Genomic DNA, 18,288 nt, shown 5'->3' on the forward strand with positions numbered 1-18,288 from the left:
TCGGCCCGAACGTTGCCTATTTCTCTTCGCTCCAAGATGCTGCCTGCACCCGCTGATTTCTCCAGCATCTTTGTTTACCTTCGATTTTCCCAGCACTGCAGTCCTTCTTAAACACAAGCCGTATTGGAAATATGCTTTTTTTTTTGCTGAATTGAACACCAAATCAGGTGTTTTAAGTTTAGAACCAGTTGCATGAATTAAATTCACATATTTTGAATTTAAATTAGATTTAGCAACCCGGCTGTTTTTTATACACATTTATTGGGTGTGGGGTTGATATGGCATATTTCAGATGGGAGCGGAACAACTAGTTTAAAAGTTTTCATTGCATTCGTCTGCAGTATTTTAAGTGTGGAAAAAAAAACCTGGATGCAAAAGGTTTATTTGGAAGGGCCAAACGGTAGGCAAAGGGATTAGGGATACAAATCATCTTGTCGGCATGAACTAGCTAAGCAATGTTACAAAATTTTGAGATTTAAAAAATCAAGTCTGCATTTATCCCATCAGATAAAGCACTAAAAATGTTTAATTTGACCCCTAATTCACTTTCAATATCTCAGTATTTAAAATTGTAGGCCATTTTCATACTCGGCAATTAGGCATCTTGTTTTTTCTATTGATGTTCTATGGACATAAAAAAAAAAGCTGTGATCGTGACAGTCAAAAAGCCCATAACTTCTTAAAATTAAGAGAACTGAATGAAAATTTTCAGTTATCATAGATTGAAGCATTCTGAAACAAATATAAAAATAATCTTACTTGGATGACCTGAAATTAAAGCATATAATTAGTTAGTTACCTAATTGTAGCTAATTTCAGACTTCATTACTAGATCTAAACATCGTTCCATTGCTTAAGAAATGATTAACATTTTTAATAGCCTAAAGTGTCCAATAATATTCACAAATAATTCACAATAAAACATGATTTTAAATCTCATTTACATTATTTATAGGCCAAATGGAAGGAATTTAGTGTTTCAATTGCTGTACGTTAATGGCATTTAAAATCACTTTCGGGACGCGCTGGTTTAGAACGTTCACATTGCGTAGATTTGTGCCCCCGAATGCCCAGAAAAATACTGCGGGATACAATGGGCCCAAATTAGCTATTCACAACATTAAAGTTTGTAAAATGATCTTAAGAAGCCCTTTTTAACGTAAAAATAAACAGCCTACCTTCCGTTTTCCCCTGTAGGAGATCCTGCCCATTGTCGGCGTCGCGGGTTTAGAGGTTAATTTTTAACCTATATAACAATTAAATAAGCCCCTTAAAACTATAATCTCCTCAAGCGACAGAATCTTCCAGCGATTTTCGGTTAATAATTAACTAGGCTGAACAAGCTCGATTTGAACAGCCTAGGGAAAATCGCGTTTTAAACCTGGCCCCCTCTAAACGGCGCCAAAATTGCGCACACGGGCTGGGACAGATTTTCAGCGACGCTTCAGGTACGTTTTGCAACATACCTTCATGAACGAGCTGGGCCGAAGGGCCTGTTTTGTTGCAGTGAATCAATGAATATTCATAAATGTAAAAAAATGGGCCAGCCAAAGAGATATTTGTGTCAATAGCAAGGGGTTTGGCCAGTGAGATGGGATTTAATGAGGTTGGGGAGCTAGAAATTCAGGGGAACATTTGGGAACAAAATTCCTGAAATGAGGACCTAGAAACCTGAAGACATTGGTCCCACTGGCGCGATGATTAAATTCTGGGAATTACAAGAGGCCAGTATCGGAGAAGTACGGCCATCTCGGAATTATAGCAATGGAGGAGATCACAGGGGGAGCGCATAGAAGGATTTGATACAGGGAAAGAATTGTAAAATAAAAAACAGGACATTATGGAAATGCTCAGCAGGTTGGATAGCTTCTGTGGAGAGAGAAACCGAGTTAATGGTTTAGATCTACTTCGTTTCTCATTCAACTAACACTGCCCGACCTGCAGAGTGTTTTTTATTATGAATATTTTTTTCAGGTATTCTGACATTGAGGTTTGTTGATCTCTAAATATTTTAAAATCAAGGTGTTCCATAACTGGACCTTGATACGAGTAGGACATGGACAGCAGAGGTTTGGAGGATCTTATGATGACAGAAATGGTGGGAGATCAGCTGTGAGTCTGGGGAAGTTTGAAAATTGAGGAAGATTGCATTATTTTTTTTTAAATACAGGCATGCTGAGGGAATAGACCAACACAAAGCGGTTGAAATTAAAAACGGGAGAATGCGATACACTATATTTTAATGAACAGAGTCAAGAGGAATTATACTTGCTAAATGGCTCCTTTTAGGAGAGAGATAACTATAATGGTGCAGGTTAACAAAGGAATTTGTTTAGTGTGCTGTATAAACCTGGGCTTTATAAACAAGAGGGACAGAGCACAAAAGCTGAACTTGCAGAAACAGTTCAAACTCAGCTAGAATATGGTGTCAAGTTCTGGAAAGGGTGCGAGTAGTTTAGGGATTCAGCATGGAAGCAGACCCTGTGGCCCACCAAGTCCATCGATCACCTGTTCACACTAGTTCTATGTTATCCCGCTTTCTCATCCACTCCATATACATACCAAGAACAATTTACAGAGGCCAATTAACCTACAAACCCACACATCTTTGGGAAGTTGCAGGAAACCGGAGCACCCGTAGGAAACCCACGCTGTCACAGGGGGAATGTGCAAACTTCACACAGACAGCACCTGGGGTCAGGTTTGAACCCAGATTTCTGGTGCTGTAAGACGGCAGCTCTCCCAGCTGCTCCACTGTGGCACCCAGTGTGGAAGAATAGGGTGTGGAAGAATTCCAGAGTTTGGAATGCAGTACTTGATAGCATTAAATGCCGCTGTGCAAAGTGATATTGGATGAATAGTGGAGGGATTTAAGGATTGAACACACGAGTGCCAAAAACAGGATTGCTGTTTGAAAGACCCGTTGTTAACTCGGAGAGACGGATGTTATTCTGCAGCGATTGTCATCCTGAAATGGCAGACTGTTCTAGAACTTACGGGAGCTGACAATTTTCTCAGTCGGGTCAGAGGGGGAAGAGTTAGTCACTCGGTATTTGTTCCCTGGGGGTAATTCCATCTTTACAGATCTGCAGTGTCTGAATTCTGGCGTGTTTCAACAAACAGTGCAGAGAATAAAATAATGGATATAAAAATGATCTTTAAACTTCCCATTTCAGCTTATGCACCACTTTAATTTTGGTAAGAGGTGCACTGAACACAAGGAACTGTTATCTCATAGCCACAACTTGCCTCAAATGTAGCAGAAGAGTTTATTTTGCTACCCGGGAGAGTAACTACTTGCTCCTGCCATCTCTGTTTAAATTCTTGCAAAGAAAAAAAAACTGTAGGCAAAGAAAGATAACTTGTGTAACACTTCTGTGAAAATACATGAAGGGTCTTGCCAAGCTTGGATACAATGCGAGATTGTAATCCCATGGCATTAGATGGACAGCCTCCTAGCGTGAAGTTTGCTACCTGCATTCAACACCAGAGCCCATTCTCTCAGCATCTATCCCAGCTGGGAGGGTTTTAAGACATTTGCCTTCCATCACAGTGAGGAGGGGCCTGGTAGACTCACTGTGGTGGATGTTAAACTGTGTTAGTGTGTGCTTTGTTATTTTATTCTATGTTATGACTGCAAGGTTCGCAATTTTCGTTCAGACTGAAATGTCTGAATGACAATAAAGGATACTTTACTGTGACCATAGGGGTGGAAATGAGCAGAGTGCAGGTTTTTTGAAGAGAAGTACAGATACTGTGTGGGTGGGGGGGGGGAACCTTCGTTCTGGCATGTTTCAGTATTATAATGTGACAAAATGTTGCCTTCTGGTTATTTTTGTTGTGTACTTTGTAAGATAGGGAAGTGATGTCTTTATATGATACTGAAAACTGAGTGCAAATTCCCACACCCAATACTGCCCCACAATCTCAGCTGTCCCCACTCCACTCTAGAAATGTTCTGGGACTTTTGCTCGTCCTGACTATTATGATTTCTTGGGTTTAAAATTATTGTTCTTCTGTATAAACCCTCACATGATCTTGTGCCTCCTAGTGGGAACTTATCTCGCCCTACAACATACCAGCCCCCTACCTACCCAGTGCTTTTCTTTCTCCTGACTAGCACCCACCCTATCCTTGTCCCAGTGTTGGCCTTCACGTGGGTCTAACCTACATTCTAACTCTTATGATGTTGAAGGAGGCCATTTGGCCCATTGAGTCACTGGTAGTTCAGAGCAATCCCATCAGTCCTGATCCCCCTCTCTTTGATTTGAGTAGAGATTGAGTTTGGTTTATTGTCACATGTACTGAGGTACAGTGAAAAGGTTTTATTGCATGCTAACCTGTCAGCAGAAAGACAATACATGATTACAATCGCGCCGTCGAGTGTACAGATACATGATAAAGGGAATAACTTGAATAACGTTTAGTGCAAGGTAAAGTCCAATCTCTTTCTTGGATCTGCATGCCTTTGGGTTGGGGTGGGGGATGGGGAGGGGAGGGGATAAGGGAGCTAGGGCACCCAGAGGAGACCCGTGCGGTCACAGAGAGATGGTACAAACTCCACACAGGCAGCACACAAGGCCAGGATGGAACCCAGACGGCGGTGGCTGTTAAACTCTGTCCCTCTCAACTACCCCTCTCCTCGACTTTTCCTGAAGCCCAACACGTTGGCGAAGTCACTCATCTATCAGTTTTTGTTGTTGAAATTCTGTGAAGCGTCTGAACTTTGTCTATGTTAAATGATGCTAAAAGTATCTTGTTGATTTTAATGATAAGATGGTCACAGAACAAAACCACAAGACAATGCAGTAAATTCCTGCAGTCCTAGCAACCGTTACCAGTTAATATTGTTATAGAGTGATACAGTGTGGAAACAGGCCCTTCGGCCCCACTTGCCCACAGCCAACATTGTCCCAGCTACACTAGTCCCACCCGCCTGCGTTTGGTCCATATCCCTCCAAACCTGTCCTATCCATGTACCTGTCTAACTGTTTCTTAAACGTTGGGATAGTCCCAGCTTCAACTACCTCCTCTGGCAGCTTGTTCCATACACCCATCACCCTTTGTGTGAAAACATGACCCCTCAGATTCCTATTCAAACTTTTCCCCTTCACCATAATCCGATGTCCTCTGGTCCTCAATTCCCCTACTCTGGACAAGAGACTCTGCATCTACCTGACCTACTCCACTCATGATTTTATGCACCTCTATAAGATGCCCCCTCATCCTCCTCCGTTCCAAGGAATAGAGATACCCAGCCTACTTAACCTCTCCCTGCAGCTCACACCCTCTAGTCCTGACAATATCCTCATAAATCTTCGCTGAACCCTTTCAAGCTGGACTTGACACAGCTTAATCACTTAAAGCCCCTGTCCCACTTAGGAAACCTGAACGGAAACCTCTGGAGACTTTGCGCCCCACCCAAGGTTTCCGTGCGGTTCCCGGAGGTTTTTGTCAGTCTCCCTACCTGCTTCCACTACCTGCAACCTCCGGGAACCGCACGGAAACCTTGGGTGGGGTACAAAGTCTCCAGAGATTTCCGTTCAGGTTTCCTAAGTGGGACAGGGGAATAAGGATGTCCAAGCAAAACCTTAGTGGGTGAATTCAAGCTCCAATTCTTGAACCTGACCAGGAGGCTTATCCAGTCTGACAGGCACTGTGGAACCAGCACAAATACTAAGATGTTCTATTTACCTCTCCATATCACAGTGCCTTGTGTAAGAAAGAACTGCAGATGCTGGTTTAAACTGAAGATCGACACAAAAAGCTGGAGGAACTCAGCAGGACAGGCAACATCTGCACCATACTGCAGAAGGGTCTCGACCTGAAACGTCACCCATTCCTTCTCTCCAGAGATGCTGCCTGTCCCGCAGTGCCTTTTGTCAGCTGGACATAAAATGCTGCAGTAACCCAGCGTGACGGGCAGCATCTCTGGAGAGAAGGAATGGGTGACGTTTCGGGTCGAGACCCTTCTTCTCAGGTGCTGGGGAAGAACACTTTCTGTTTCATTCATTTTTTTACAAATATTTTATTAGAAGCAACACACATATTATAAACATTTCATGTATATCAGTCGTACATTATTAATATTATCAATTGTGGATTGGTTCTGCTTCTAGCTTTTTTTTAAAAAAGATAGGAAGTAAGAGGGAAAAAAACACAAATGTCAAGGTGAAAAAAATAATGGAATGGTTTACTAATAATACATCTTTGGAGAGGTTAGCGGATTATAAAGTATAACTTTTCATCTAATCCTGAGTTCAAGCTTGGGTTAGGTTCCCGTGCTGGACCGATCTACCCCTTCAAATAGTCAATGAATGGAGACCATATTCTAACAAAAAGTTCTTATTTGTCCATTAGGACAAAGCTGATTCTTTCCAGGTGTAGGGTCTCCGACATTTCAATATTCCATATATTAATTGTGGGGGTTATAGGGCCTTTCCAAAATTTTAGTATTACAAATGTTTTCCCAGTTATTATACTGTAGTCAAGGAAGTCTCTTTGGCTTGTTGTGAGTGTTAGATATGCCAAGTATTATTAGTTTTGAGTCGGGATCTAATTTAGTATTAATAACTTCTGTTTCACTCTGAGTGTCTGTCACACTTGCTTCTCACGTGGTTGTTGACAGTGTCCCGGGTGCCAGGCACGAGCCTCTGGGTGATGTTCATTTAGATAATTCTTTCTGTGCCACCAGCTTTCGCTGCCCGCTGATTGTGGGAGGGAGTTGGGGTTGCAAAGTTCCTATTGTTGCCTCTCAGCTCCAGTGGCCCAGGCTCACATTTAATCTCATGTGCCATCTGTGTGGAATTTGTACACCCTGTTTATTTTCACTTTTGCAGTACCAGATGTACTTGAGTATGGTATGATTTTCCTGGATAGCATGCATAACAATTATTTTCACTGTATCTCAATGCATATGGCAATAACAAAATAAAACTAAACTAAACATACTCCCTGTGATAATATCGGCTTCCTCCTGGTGCTCTGGCTTCTGACTTACCACGTCCCAAAGGTGTGGTGGTTGAAGGCAGTTTAATTAGGGATTGTGTAGAGAGTGGCAGGAGAACCAGAATGGGGTTGAAAGGCATGTGTGAGACGATGGGTTACAGGGAGCTAGCATGGAGTTGGTGGGCCAAATGACCTCCTCCTTTATTGTAAGAAAGTATTAAAACCGCGTGCTCAGGGTATCAATGATCAATATTGCTTCAAGAGAGTTTTCCGTGCAAGCAGGAACTTCCACAGCCCCACTGGCAATGAAGAGGTTAAATCAAACGATGACTGCCAGCAAGCATGGAATTAGACAGGTGTCAGAAGGCATGTGGGAGCACGAGGAGCGTATAAGAGCAGGAACTTGGGTAGTAATAACTCGTCAACCGAGTTTTCTTGAGAGAAAAAATGTTGAATAATCGGAAATAAATTCCTCAGACTTATCTTCAAGTGGCCTTCAGTGCAGGAATTTTTGATCTGAATGAGCACAAGCTGTATATTCCAGTTCCCTGCAAAACACGATATGACCTCCGTAGTCTTCTGAACAGGATCATTAGAGCTGTACTGTTCATATTGCACAGTCATCTTAGATTAGAACAGTGGTTCCCAACCTTTTTTAGTTCATGGCCCCCTTGGGCTCTTTAATTTTTCTGTGGCCCCCCCTAACATTATTAGCGGGAAAAAAAGTAGCCCCCTTCATTGAACCTGTGGCCCCCTAAATCCCCAAATTTTTCTGTGCCCCCCCTGAAATTTGCCATGGCCCCTTTGGAATCACTGGATTAGAATATAAAAAATGAGCAATATTTCTGTTCAACAATATTCTCAGTTAAAGATTTGTCTGCTGGGCTGTGTCGAATGGAACAGTTTTTATCTGCCAGATGGGTGGGGCTGGATAGGGTGCCAATTTAGCACCAAGCTACGAATGTTTAGTTTTAGAGATACAGTGCAGAAACAGGCCTTTCGGCCCACCAAGTCCGCACCGACCAGCGATCCCCACACACTGAACAGCATCCTACACACACTAGGGACAATTTACAATTATACCAAGCCAACTAACCTACAAACCTGTACGCCTTTGAAGTTTGGGAGGATACCGGAGCAAACCTACGCAGGCCACTGGGAGAACGTACAAAATTTGTACAGACAGCGCCCGTAGTCAGGATAGAACCCGGGTTTTCTGGCGCTGTAAGGAAGCAACTCTATGGCTGCGACACCATGCCGTACGTTTATTGATACTTCCAGAAATGTTGAGGACATATTTGACTGGTTGTCGACATACTTCACGTGGTAAAACCAGAGAGCTTATATATAGGATCTAAGGATATACTTACAGAATTTTGTTCTTCTCAAGCCCCCTGAAAGGAATTAAAGTCTGTTGGCTAAACTATCCACTCCAGATTTTATGTTAATGATCCTTGGCTCTGTCATGCAGGAAATATTAGATGGTACTGCACCCTACAAATGTAAATTATGGCTTTAGAGTTGTGATCAGCAACTGCTCTAGTCATGGGTGAACCACGGAAAACTTCAGCAATTCGCAAGGCTCTGGGCCTCGAGTGCTCTCACATTCGGACTGTCGGTGATGGAAGTCTGAAAGGCCTTGGATTAGCTATTTGGAGATGAGATTTGTACACAGGGGAGCTTTGGATCAGTCATTGGACAGGGTTTGAATGATTAGAGCTTTAAGCCTCGTAGTAGTGAGTGGAGCTTTGGGACTTCTGGTTGGAGGTGAGATGAGAGTTTGGGCCTTGTAGAGGGGGATCACATGTTTAGGCCATGTGGTAGTGTCAGAGGTCAGGCCATGTGATGGGGGTCAGGGGTTGTGCCATCTGCTGGTGGACCAGGGGTTGGGCCTGGTGTGGTGGACCAGGGGGTCCTTATGGCCTTATGGTGAGGGTCAGAGGTTGGACTTTGATGGGGGATCAGAGGTTGGGCCTACGGGTGGTGGGTGGGTCAGGGGATTGGCCTTGAGCCCAGTCAGTTGCTCAAAACACACATCAGTTGCATTTAGGATTTCCTTGGATGTCACTTCTGCCATTTTATGGCTTGTGGCAATGGATACATTTTCTTCCCAGGATAAATCCAAAAGGAAGAATTTATTTATATGTACATAATGAGTATACGTGTGCCAGAATATGTATGTTTATATAGGAAATTTCTTATCTATTTTTCAGGTAGCAATATGTGCAAAGGAGCACTGACATGTGCGACATGCCTGGAGATAGAGCCGTACTGTGCCTGGTGTTCACAAGAGGTAAGTCTCACGATCAAGATCTCGCCATCCTGCCTTTGAGTATATCTGCACAGTTTCACGTATCATTTAACTGTGGGTTGTGTGGCCACAGTCAATGAAAAATTGCTGAATGAAAACTAAAACACTGCTGGTGAATGCAAAACTCATCAATTCCGGCAATGTCTGTGGTAAGAGAAACTATATTAGTAGACCTTGACCTGAAGAACTAATTCTGTTTCTCTTTCCATAGATGATATTGCCTGTCAAACTGAGTTTAGTCAACATTTTCTGCATTTGGTGCAAAAAATTATTAATGGTTGTTTCGGTTGCAAATGCTTGATTGTAAATAAAGGACACAAAATGCTGAAGTGATTCAGCGGATCAGGCAGCATCTCTGGAGAATATGAATAGATGTTCAGACTGTAGAAGGGCCCCGACCTAAAATGTCACCTACACGTGTTCTCCAAAGATTATATCTAACTGACTGAGTTACTCTGGCACTTGGTGTAATATACTGTATGTAGTTCTGCCTGATTATATATGTTTATATGTATGACTTCCCCCATTCTGGGGATAAGATTGGGCATCAAGGTTCATTCAGTTACTCTGGAGCTTGTGGTGTGAATGCTGAGTGGATCTATTTCTGCTGCGGACGGACATCTTTCTTACTGTATATACCTGTAATAAAGATTGGTCTTCTGGACCAGTTTTGATTGCATCGGTGGAGTTAGAGAGGAATTTTCCATGTTTTTCTTTAGCTCTAGTTCCCCGTCTCTGCCAGACATGTAAACAACTGTGAGTGAATTAAGAGCCTGGATATTGAGCAAGACATTGCAAATCCACGGGGCACACACATTTTTAAAAATAATTATCCGGTCATCACATTTGCTTGCACCTCATACTTTAGAAATCACTCGGGGATTTGTAATGAGGAGGAGGAAGAAAATGAGGCTGACGGGTGGCAACTGTTGTTTACTGAGGATTAAGCAGATTGATGAGATTCAGGGAAGTGAAATAAAAGAGAAAATGATGCCGAATGAGAGTGCTGTCAGGCCTGGAGATACCAGGGGATGGGACCACTAATCACAGTAAAATATATAAATGTGGGTGTGTGTGGGTGTGTGTGGGTGTGGGTGTGGGTGTGGGTGGGTGTGGGTGGGTGTGTGTGGTGAAGTTTTGTTTTCTCTCTCGTATATTATATTGTTCCAGTGTACTATGTTAACATATTCTGTTGTGCTGCACTAAGGGGCAGAAAACGCTGGTGGGTGTTGTGTACAGGCCACCTAACAGTAGTAGTGAAGTTGGAGATGGTATCAAAAGGAAATTAGAAATGCGTGCGACAAAGGCAAAACCGTTATAATGGGTGACTTCAATCTACATATAGATTGGGTGAATCAAATTGGCAGGGGTGCTGAGGAAGAGGATTTTTTGGAATGTATGTGGGATAGTTATCTAAATCAACATGTAGAGGAACCAACGAGAGAGCAGGCTATTTTAGACTGGGTATTGAGTAATGAGGAAGGGTTAGTTAGCAGTCTTGTTGTACGTGCCCCCTTGGGCAAGAGTGACCATAATATGGTTGAGTTCTTCATTAGGATGGAGAGTGACATTATTAATTCAGAAACAATGGTTCTGAACTTAAATATGGTATGAGACGTGAATTGGCCAAGATTGACTGGCAATTAATTCTAAAAGGGTTGACGGTGGATATGCAATGGAAGACATTTAAAGACTGCATGGATGAACTACAAAAATTGTTCATCCCAGTTTGGCAAAAGAATAAATCAGGGAAGGTAGTGCATCCGTGGATAACAAGGGAAATCAGGGATAGTATCAAAGCGAAGGATGATGCGTACAAATTAGCCAGAAAAAGCAGCATACCGGAGGACTGGGAGAAATTCAGAGACCAGCAGAGGAGGACAAAGGGCTTAATTAGGAAAGGAAAAATAGATTATGAAAGAAAACTGGCAGGGAACATAAAAAGTGACTGCAAAGGTTTTTATAGATATGTGAAAAGAAAGAGATTAGTTAAAACAAATGTAGGTCCCTTGCAGTCAGAAACAGGTGAGTTGATCATGGGGAACAAGGATATGGCGGACCAATTGAATAACTACTTTGGTTCCGTCTTCACTAAGGAAGACATAAATAATCTGCCGGAAATAGCAGGGGACCGCGGGTCAAAGGAGTTGGAGGAATTGAGTGAAATCCAGGTTAGCCGGGAAGTGGTGTTGGGTAAATTAAATGGATTAAAGGCCGATAAATCCCCAGGGCCAGATAGGCTGCATCCCAGAGTACTTGAGGAAGTAGCTCCAGAAATAGTGGATGCATTAGTAATAATCTTTCAAAACTCTTTAGATTCTGGAGTAGTTCCTGAGGATTGGCGGGTAGCAAACGTAACCCCACTTTTTAAAAAGGGAGGGAGAGAGAAAACGGGGAATTACAGACCAGTTAGTCTAACATCGGTAGTGGGGAAACTGCTAGAGTCAGTTATTAAAGATGGGATAGCAGCACATTTGGAAAGTGGTGAAATCATTGGACAAAGTCAGCATGGATTTACAAAAGGTAAATCATGTCTGACGAATCTTATAGAATTTTTTGAGGATGTAACTAGTAGCGTGGATAGGGGAGAACCAGTGGATGTGGAGTATCTGGACTTCCAGAAGGCTTTCGACAAGGTCCCACATAAGACATTAGCTTACAAACTTAAAGCACACGGCATTGGGGGTTCAGTATTGATGTGGATAGAGAACTGGCTGGCAAACAGGAAGCAAAGAGTAGGAGTAAACGGGTCCTTTTCACAATGGCAGGCAGTGACTAGTGGGGTACCGCAAGGTTCAGTGCTGGGACCCCAGCTATTTACAATATATATTAATGATCTGGATGAGGGAATTGAAGGCAATATCTCCAAGTTTGCGGATGACACTAAGCTGGGGGGCAGTGTTAGCTGTGAGGAGGATGCTAGGAGACTGCAAGGTGACTTGGATAGGCTGGGTGAGTGGGCAAATGTTTGGCAGATGCAGTATAATGTGGATAAATGTGAGGTTATCCATTTTGGTGGCAAAAACAGGAAAGCAGACTATTATCTAAATGGTGGCCGACTAGGAAAAGGGGAGATGCAGCGAGACCTGGGTGTCATGGTACACCAGTCATTGAAAGTGGGCATGCAGGTGCAGCAGGCAGTGAAGAAAGCGAATGGTATGTTAGCTTTCATAGCAAAAGGATTTGAGTATAGGAGCAGGGAGGTTCTACTGCAGTTGTACAGGGTCTTGGTGAGACCACACCTGGAGTATTGCGTACAGTTTTGGTCTCCAAATCTGAGGAAGGACATTATTGCCATAGAGGGAGTGCAGAGAAGGTTCACCAGACTGATTCCTGGGATGTCAGGACTGTCTTATGAAGAAAGACTGGATAGACTTGGTTTATACTCTCTAGAATTTAGGAGATTGAGAGGGGATCTTATAGAAACTTACAAAATTCTTAAGGGGTTGGACAGGCTAGATGCAGGAAGATTGCTCCCGATGTTGGGGAAGTCCAGGACAAGGGGTCACAGCTTAAGGATAAGGGGGAAATCCTTTAAAACCGAGATGAGAAGAACTTTTTTCACACAGAGAGTGGTGAATCTCTGGAACTCCCTGCCACAGAGGGTAGTCGAGGCCAGTTCATTGGCTATTTAAGAGGGAGTTAGATGTGGCCCTTGTGGGTAAGGGGATCAGAGGGTATGGAGAGAAGGCAGGTACGGGATACTGAGTTGGATGATCAGCCATGATCATATTGAATGGCGGTGCAGGCTCGAAGGGCCGAATGGCCTACTCCTGCACCTAATTTCTATGTTTCTATGTAAGAATTTAATTGTTCTATCTGGGACACATGACAATAGAACACTCATGACTCTTGACTTTCAGGCGACACGGTGGCGTGGCAGTAGAGCTACTGCCTTACAGTGCCCGAGGCCCGGGTTAGATCCCGACTACGGGTGCTGTTTGTGCGGAGTTTGTACGTTCCGAGATCTTTGCTTTCCTCCCACACTCCAAAGACGTACAGGTTTGTAGGTTAATTGGCTTGGTATAAATGTAAATTGTTCCCAGTATGTGTAGGATAGTGTAAATGTGCGGGGATCGCCGGTCGGTGCGGACTTGGTGGGCCAAAGGAACTGTTTCCACGCTGTATCTCTAAACTAACTTAAACTAAAGTACCCCTGGGCTGTGGGGGGAGTGAGGGGCTTGAGGTTAATTCCCCTCCAGTAAAAGGATCATCTGTATTTTCAACACCATGCAGTCAAGTATCAAGGGGGCAACTTCATCTTCAAACAACGGTGTCTGCTGGAAGACCTTCAGTCAGGATCTCACCATTGAGTAGGTTTTCATTTCAGGCAGTATAGTATTGTCCATACTATTTTCTTTTCTTGCCCATCTATAAGGACCTTTCTGTGGTAGAATTGAATTATTACCGATGCACTGCTTGGCACATCATGCCTATAAGCTGGACCATCTGATACACTAATATCTCAATGTAATAGAAGGAGAGTAAGGAAGAGATATTATGAATAATTGGCACTAAATTGCCTGAGTGACAGTATTTTTATGATCTGGAGAAGCATCCAGATCCAAAACAGTGCCTGTCCATTCCCTCCACAGATGCTGCATGATCTGCTGAGTTCCTCCAGCACTTTTGTATTTTTTACTGTACATCTGGCAAAGTTTTCACTAATTGAGGTGACATCAGAAAGTTAAACTCACTTTTGGCATTTCAGACTAACCTTTCTGAAGAGCTTTTCTGCTGATGACTGTTTGTTTTTAAAGTCACATCTTCAACTTGCCTCCATCATGAACGGATTAAAGTGCTCACTTAAGAGCACTACGCAAGATGCTTCACCTCACGGACTTTAAATAGCCCACGGAGAATCCCACCCCCACCCAGACCTCGCAACGTTCTCAGGAGTGCCTTGTGTGAATAACAGATCAGGCCCGTTCCACCAACATCCATACTCAGTGAATGAATTGTAAAAAGATAGACACAAAGTGCTGGAGTAACTCAACAGGTCGGGCAGTTTCTCTGGAGATCTCTCCAGAAATGCAGCCTGTCCCGCTGAGTTACTCCAGCACTTTGTGTCTATCTTCGGTATAAACCAGCATCTGCAGTTCCTCTCCACGCATGAATTAGAAGAAGCCTAGCGGATTCAATACCTTTGCTTTGAAGTTCTCTGGTGATGCATCCATGCATGCTAAACAGAGCAAGTGACAAAGTCCGCTCAATACTTCAAAGAAATGTTGAGACATTGTAGACAGGTTATAAATTCTAGAGCTGATTATTTATCCCAGGGGAGATTAGCAGTGTGCAAAATAGCTATCTTGGAATTTCAAACGACCAGATTGTAAAATAGTACGTTGGTAATAAACATTTATTGATGAACAACTAGTGCAGATGTTGATAGTTTTTAAAACGGAAACAAGTCTGGCTTTAATCATTGAATACTTATCAGGAAAAATACTTGATGGAATGAACAACAACAGCCTTCTCTAGATGCTGTTGAATGACTCCGACTTTAAGAGGGTCTGAATGTGGTGGAAAAATGATGCCGGGAGAGGTCACAAGGAATAGGAGTAAAATTAGGCCATTTGGTCCATCAAGTCTACTCCGCCATTCAATCATGGCTGATCTATCTCCCCCCGACCTCATTCTCCTGCCTTCTCTCCATAACCTCTGACACCTGTACTAATCAAGAATCTATCTATTTCTGCCTTAAAAAATATCCATAGACTGTCTCCACAGCCTTCTGTGGCAACAAATTCCACAGATTCACCACCCTCTGACTAAAGAAATGTTTCCTCGTCTCCTTCCTAAAAGAATGTCCTTTAATTCTGAGGCTATGACCTCTAGGCCTAGTCTCTCCCACTAATGGAAGCATCCTCTCCACATCCACTCTATCCAAGCCTTGTACTATTCTATATGTTTCAATGAGGTCCCCCCTCATTCTTCTAAACTCCAGTGTTTACCGGTCCAGTGCCGACAAACGCTCATCATAGATTGACGTACTCATTCCTGGTAGAGCAGATGGAATAGCTGAGAAAGGTGAGACTAGATCCTCGGGGTTATTGGGGCCAGTTAAGACGACATTTTGTTGCCACAATGTGTTGCTAATAGCAGCCAAGAAGCAGTTTACCATGCCCTAGCCGGCTGCCTGCCCCTTTTCTGGGATTACTTCCGTGCCCGGGTGGTTCCCTGTCCACGGGCACCCTGGGGGGTTTCCAGGACCGCTGGGCATCGCGGGGGGTTGAATGCATCCTTGACAAGATTGTAACATAGTTGTATAGTAGTTTATTTGGTATTTTTGTTTGTCTTGTTTATAGTGGTGGGTTCTGTTTTGTTTTATTGGAAATATAATTTTTAATAATTGAAAAAAAAATTTGATTATAAAAATTTAAAAAAACAGTTTACCTTGGACCTCTGGCCTAACCCTGGCAGTGTGTCCACTGTTTGTGTGCTGCTTTCCTGATTGTGTCAGGCCTGAGTGTTCTTCTAAGCATTTCTTTTAAGTTAATTAGAAATCTTAAACACATACAATTAAAAGTCTTGGAAACACCAGCAAACAATTGAAACCAATTAAAATCAAGACATCAATTACGTACTGCCTCAAGTTGGTCAATAATGTGGCATTAATGTGGCACAGGTTTAGCACATGTTCTGGGGGAATCTGTGGAGGGTTTGTGCCCTCCTGCTGGACTTGATGGTGATCCCAGTAGAGGAAGATAATGGTTCCAAGATGGATGATCTGCTGAACGGAAGGAAGTTGGGGATTTTGTCCATGGTGACGAGTCCAGCAGTCCCAACTACAACTGGTGGCTTCTCAGATGCGAGAAGCAGGTCATAGTCATTGTTATTGGGACGATGTAAGAGATTTTCAGGATTGCTCTGGTGAATTGCAAACCAAAACCCTTCAACCAGTGAGCTCCTCCTTGAGCAGGAAGCAATGATTTAGCCAAAGATTTTTAGTTAAATTATTCTTAGCTGGCATAGCTACATTTAATTAAAACATATCTTCATTCTAAGAAACTAAGACAGATAAGAAATAATTCCAATGTGCCTAGTTTGAAGAGATTTTGAAGGTATTAGTACATTTCAAGAATTTGCTCAAACAGTCCGAAGACATAAGGATAATTATTGTATTATTCTGTGGTCTTAACACTGATTCCCCATACGAAGAAGCATTGAATAATGCTTCAGCTTCTCAATAAAGGCATTTATAATTTACCAGACTGAAGAATTGTTCTGCTGACACTGATTGTAATGGCAATGAACTTGTATGGATGGACTAGGTTTGCACCAAAGACTTTATGTATTTTACGGGTAGTATGGTTATTGGTTTATTGCATTAAAAAAAAAACTTTTATCTGTGTGTGATGCATTTACAGGCCTGTTAAGCTGCTGCATGTAAAGAGTTAATTGATCTGTTGTCGGAACCTGTGACAAACGCACTTGATCCATGAGTGCTCCTGGCGATCTGTTATAATGTCACACTGTTAGGACATTAGGGTCTCGACTCGAAATGTCACCCATTCCTTCTCTCCAGAGATGCTGCCTGTCCCGCTGAGTTACTCCAGCATTTTGTGTCTACCTTCAATTTAAACCGGCATCTGCAATTGTTTCCTACAACACCTGCAGTTCCATCCTACACAAGAACATGATCATGTTCTTAATGCAATACTATTTGTAGGTTCAATGTTCTGATGAGGTGTGAATAGTCCAGAGTGATATTAATTGGAATGCCCAATCTACGTAGAAGAATTAACAATGATAGTCTCTCGTTTGGAGCATTACCACCGCTCTCCACTCTGAGCTGGCAACAGGAGCAATGCTGACTATTTGGTTAAATAATAATGTTCACCAAGCTCCATTATCTGAACCAGAACCGCTGATATTTAATAGTGTTCATTCCACTCAGCCTCTCGTCCCTGAGAAGAAAGCTAGGTCGTGTTCCCAACAGTGTTTTGTGATTTGTTTCAGGATTTCGGAAAGGGCAGTGCTTCGCGATGTGACCTAAAGGAGAATTTAATTATAAAGGGTTGCAGAGAAAATGCGACTGAATTTCCACAGAGCTCCTTCAAAATTCTTCAGGATCTGCCTCTGAGTGAGAAAGGATCGAGCAAAACCGTGCAATTCTCTCCTCAAAAGATCAGCATCAACCTACGCCGAGGTATGGAGCATGTCTCTAATTCCGTCTGATCACCTTCTTCCAGATTCTTCCCCCCCCCCCCCCCTTGCTTCTCCTCAGTATCTCACCTCCAGCGAATGGCCCCACAGCACCCTTTACGCAACCTGACACCTCGTAAAATGGACCTGCTGTTCAGAAGCGTTCATTGTGTAAATGCTAGCATATTGTGTGTTTAATCCAATCAATCAAAACCCTATCATCCCCTAGTTCCCATGAGCAAATCCTGCTCTAGCGCACCCCAATCCCTGTGTATTTCAGAACTCTGCTTTGAGATCTCTCATCATTGAAATCATTTTTGTTTCCAAGTTTCCCCTCAAAATGGGCAGTTTCATATCCTTCCACATTATACTCCATTTGCTACATTGTTGCCCACTCACTCAGTCAGCCTATCATTGTCACTTCTTAATGTCTTCCATTCAACTTGCCCTCCAACCTATCTTTGTGTTCTCAGCAAATCATCCAAGTCATCTATAGAAATTGGAGAACAATTGGGAACTAGCACCGATCCCACTGATAACATTGTGCCAGCCAGTGGAAGACCATCTCTGCCCCCACTGTTACTTGTTAGACAACAAATCCTCTCTCCATGCTAAAATACTATCTCCTGCCCCATTAGTTTTCCGTCATCACCATAACCTTTGTGAAGCACCTCACTAAATGCTCTTACCGTTTGATTTTAAACTAGTTTTATCATGTCCTCCAATTCTTCCTTATCAATGCTTTAATCATCATTTTTTTTTTTTTTTTGCACTCCTACCCATCTTCAGACCCTCTGTACAATAGTGTTCTTTACCTCTAGGTTTCATGCTATTTTCAACTTTTTGGTTAACAATGGATGATGAATTGTTGATCCTATTAC

At 42.7% G+C, this 18,288-nt stretch overlaps 1 protein-coding gene across 1 annotated transcript in view; it reads left to right on the plus strand.

The window, feature by feature from the left end:
- Positions 1-18,288, plus strand: part of itgb3 (integrin subunit beta 3) — a 59,956-nt gene that overhangs the window by 836 nt on the left and 40,832 nt on the right. The window contains exons 2-3 of the mRNA XM_033035108.1: positions 9,162-9,241; positions 17,222-17,411. Coding sequence (XP_032890999.1) covers positions 9,162-9,241; positions 17,222-17,411 — 270 coding nt within the window. The remainder of the gene's footprint in view (positions 1-9,161; positions 9,242-17,221; positions 17,412-18,288) is intronic.

This window comes from Amblyraja radiata, chromosome 16 (genome assembly GCF_010909765.2).
Source record: "Amblyraja radiata isolate CabotCenter1 chromosome 16, sAmbRad1.1.pri, whole genome shotgun sequence".
NCBI classification, from domain to species: domain Eukaryota; kingdom Metazoa; phylum Chordata; class Chondrichthyes; order Rajiformes; family Rajidae; genus Amblyraja; species Amblyraja radiata.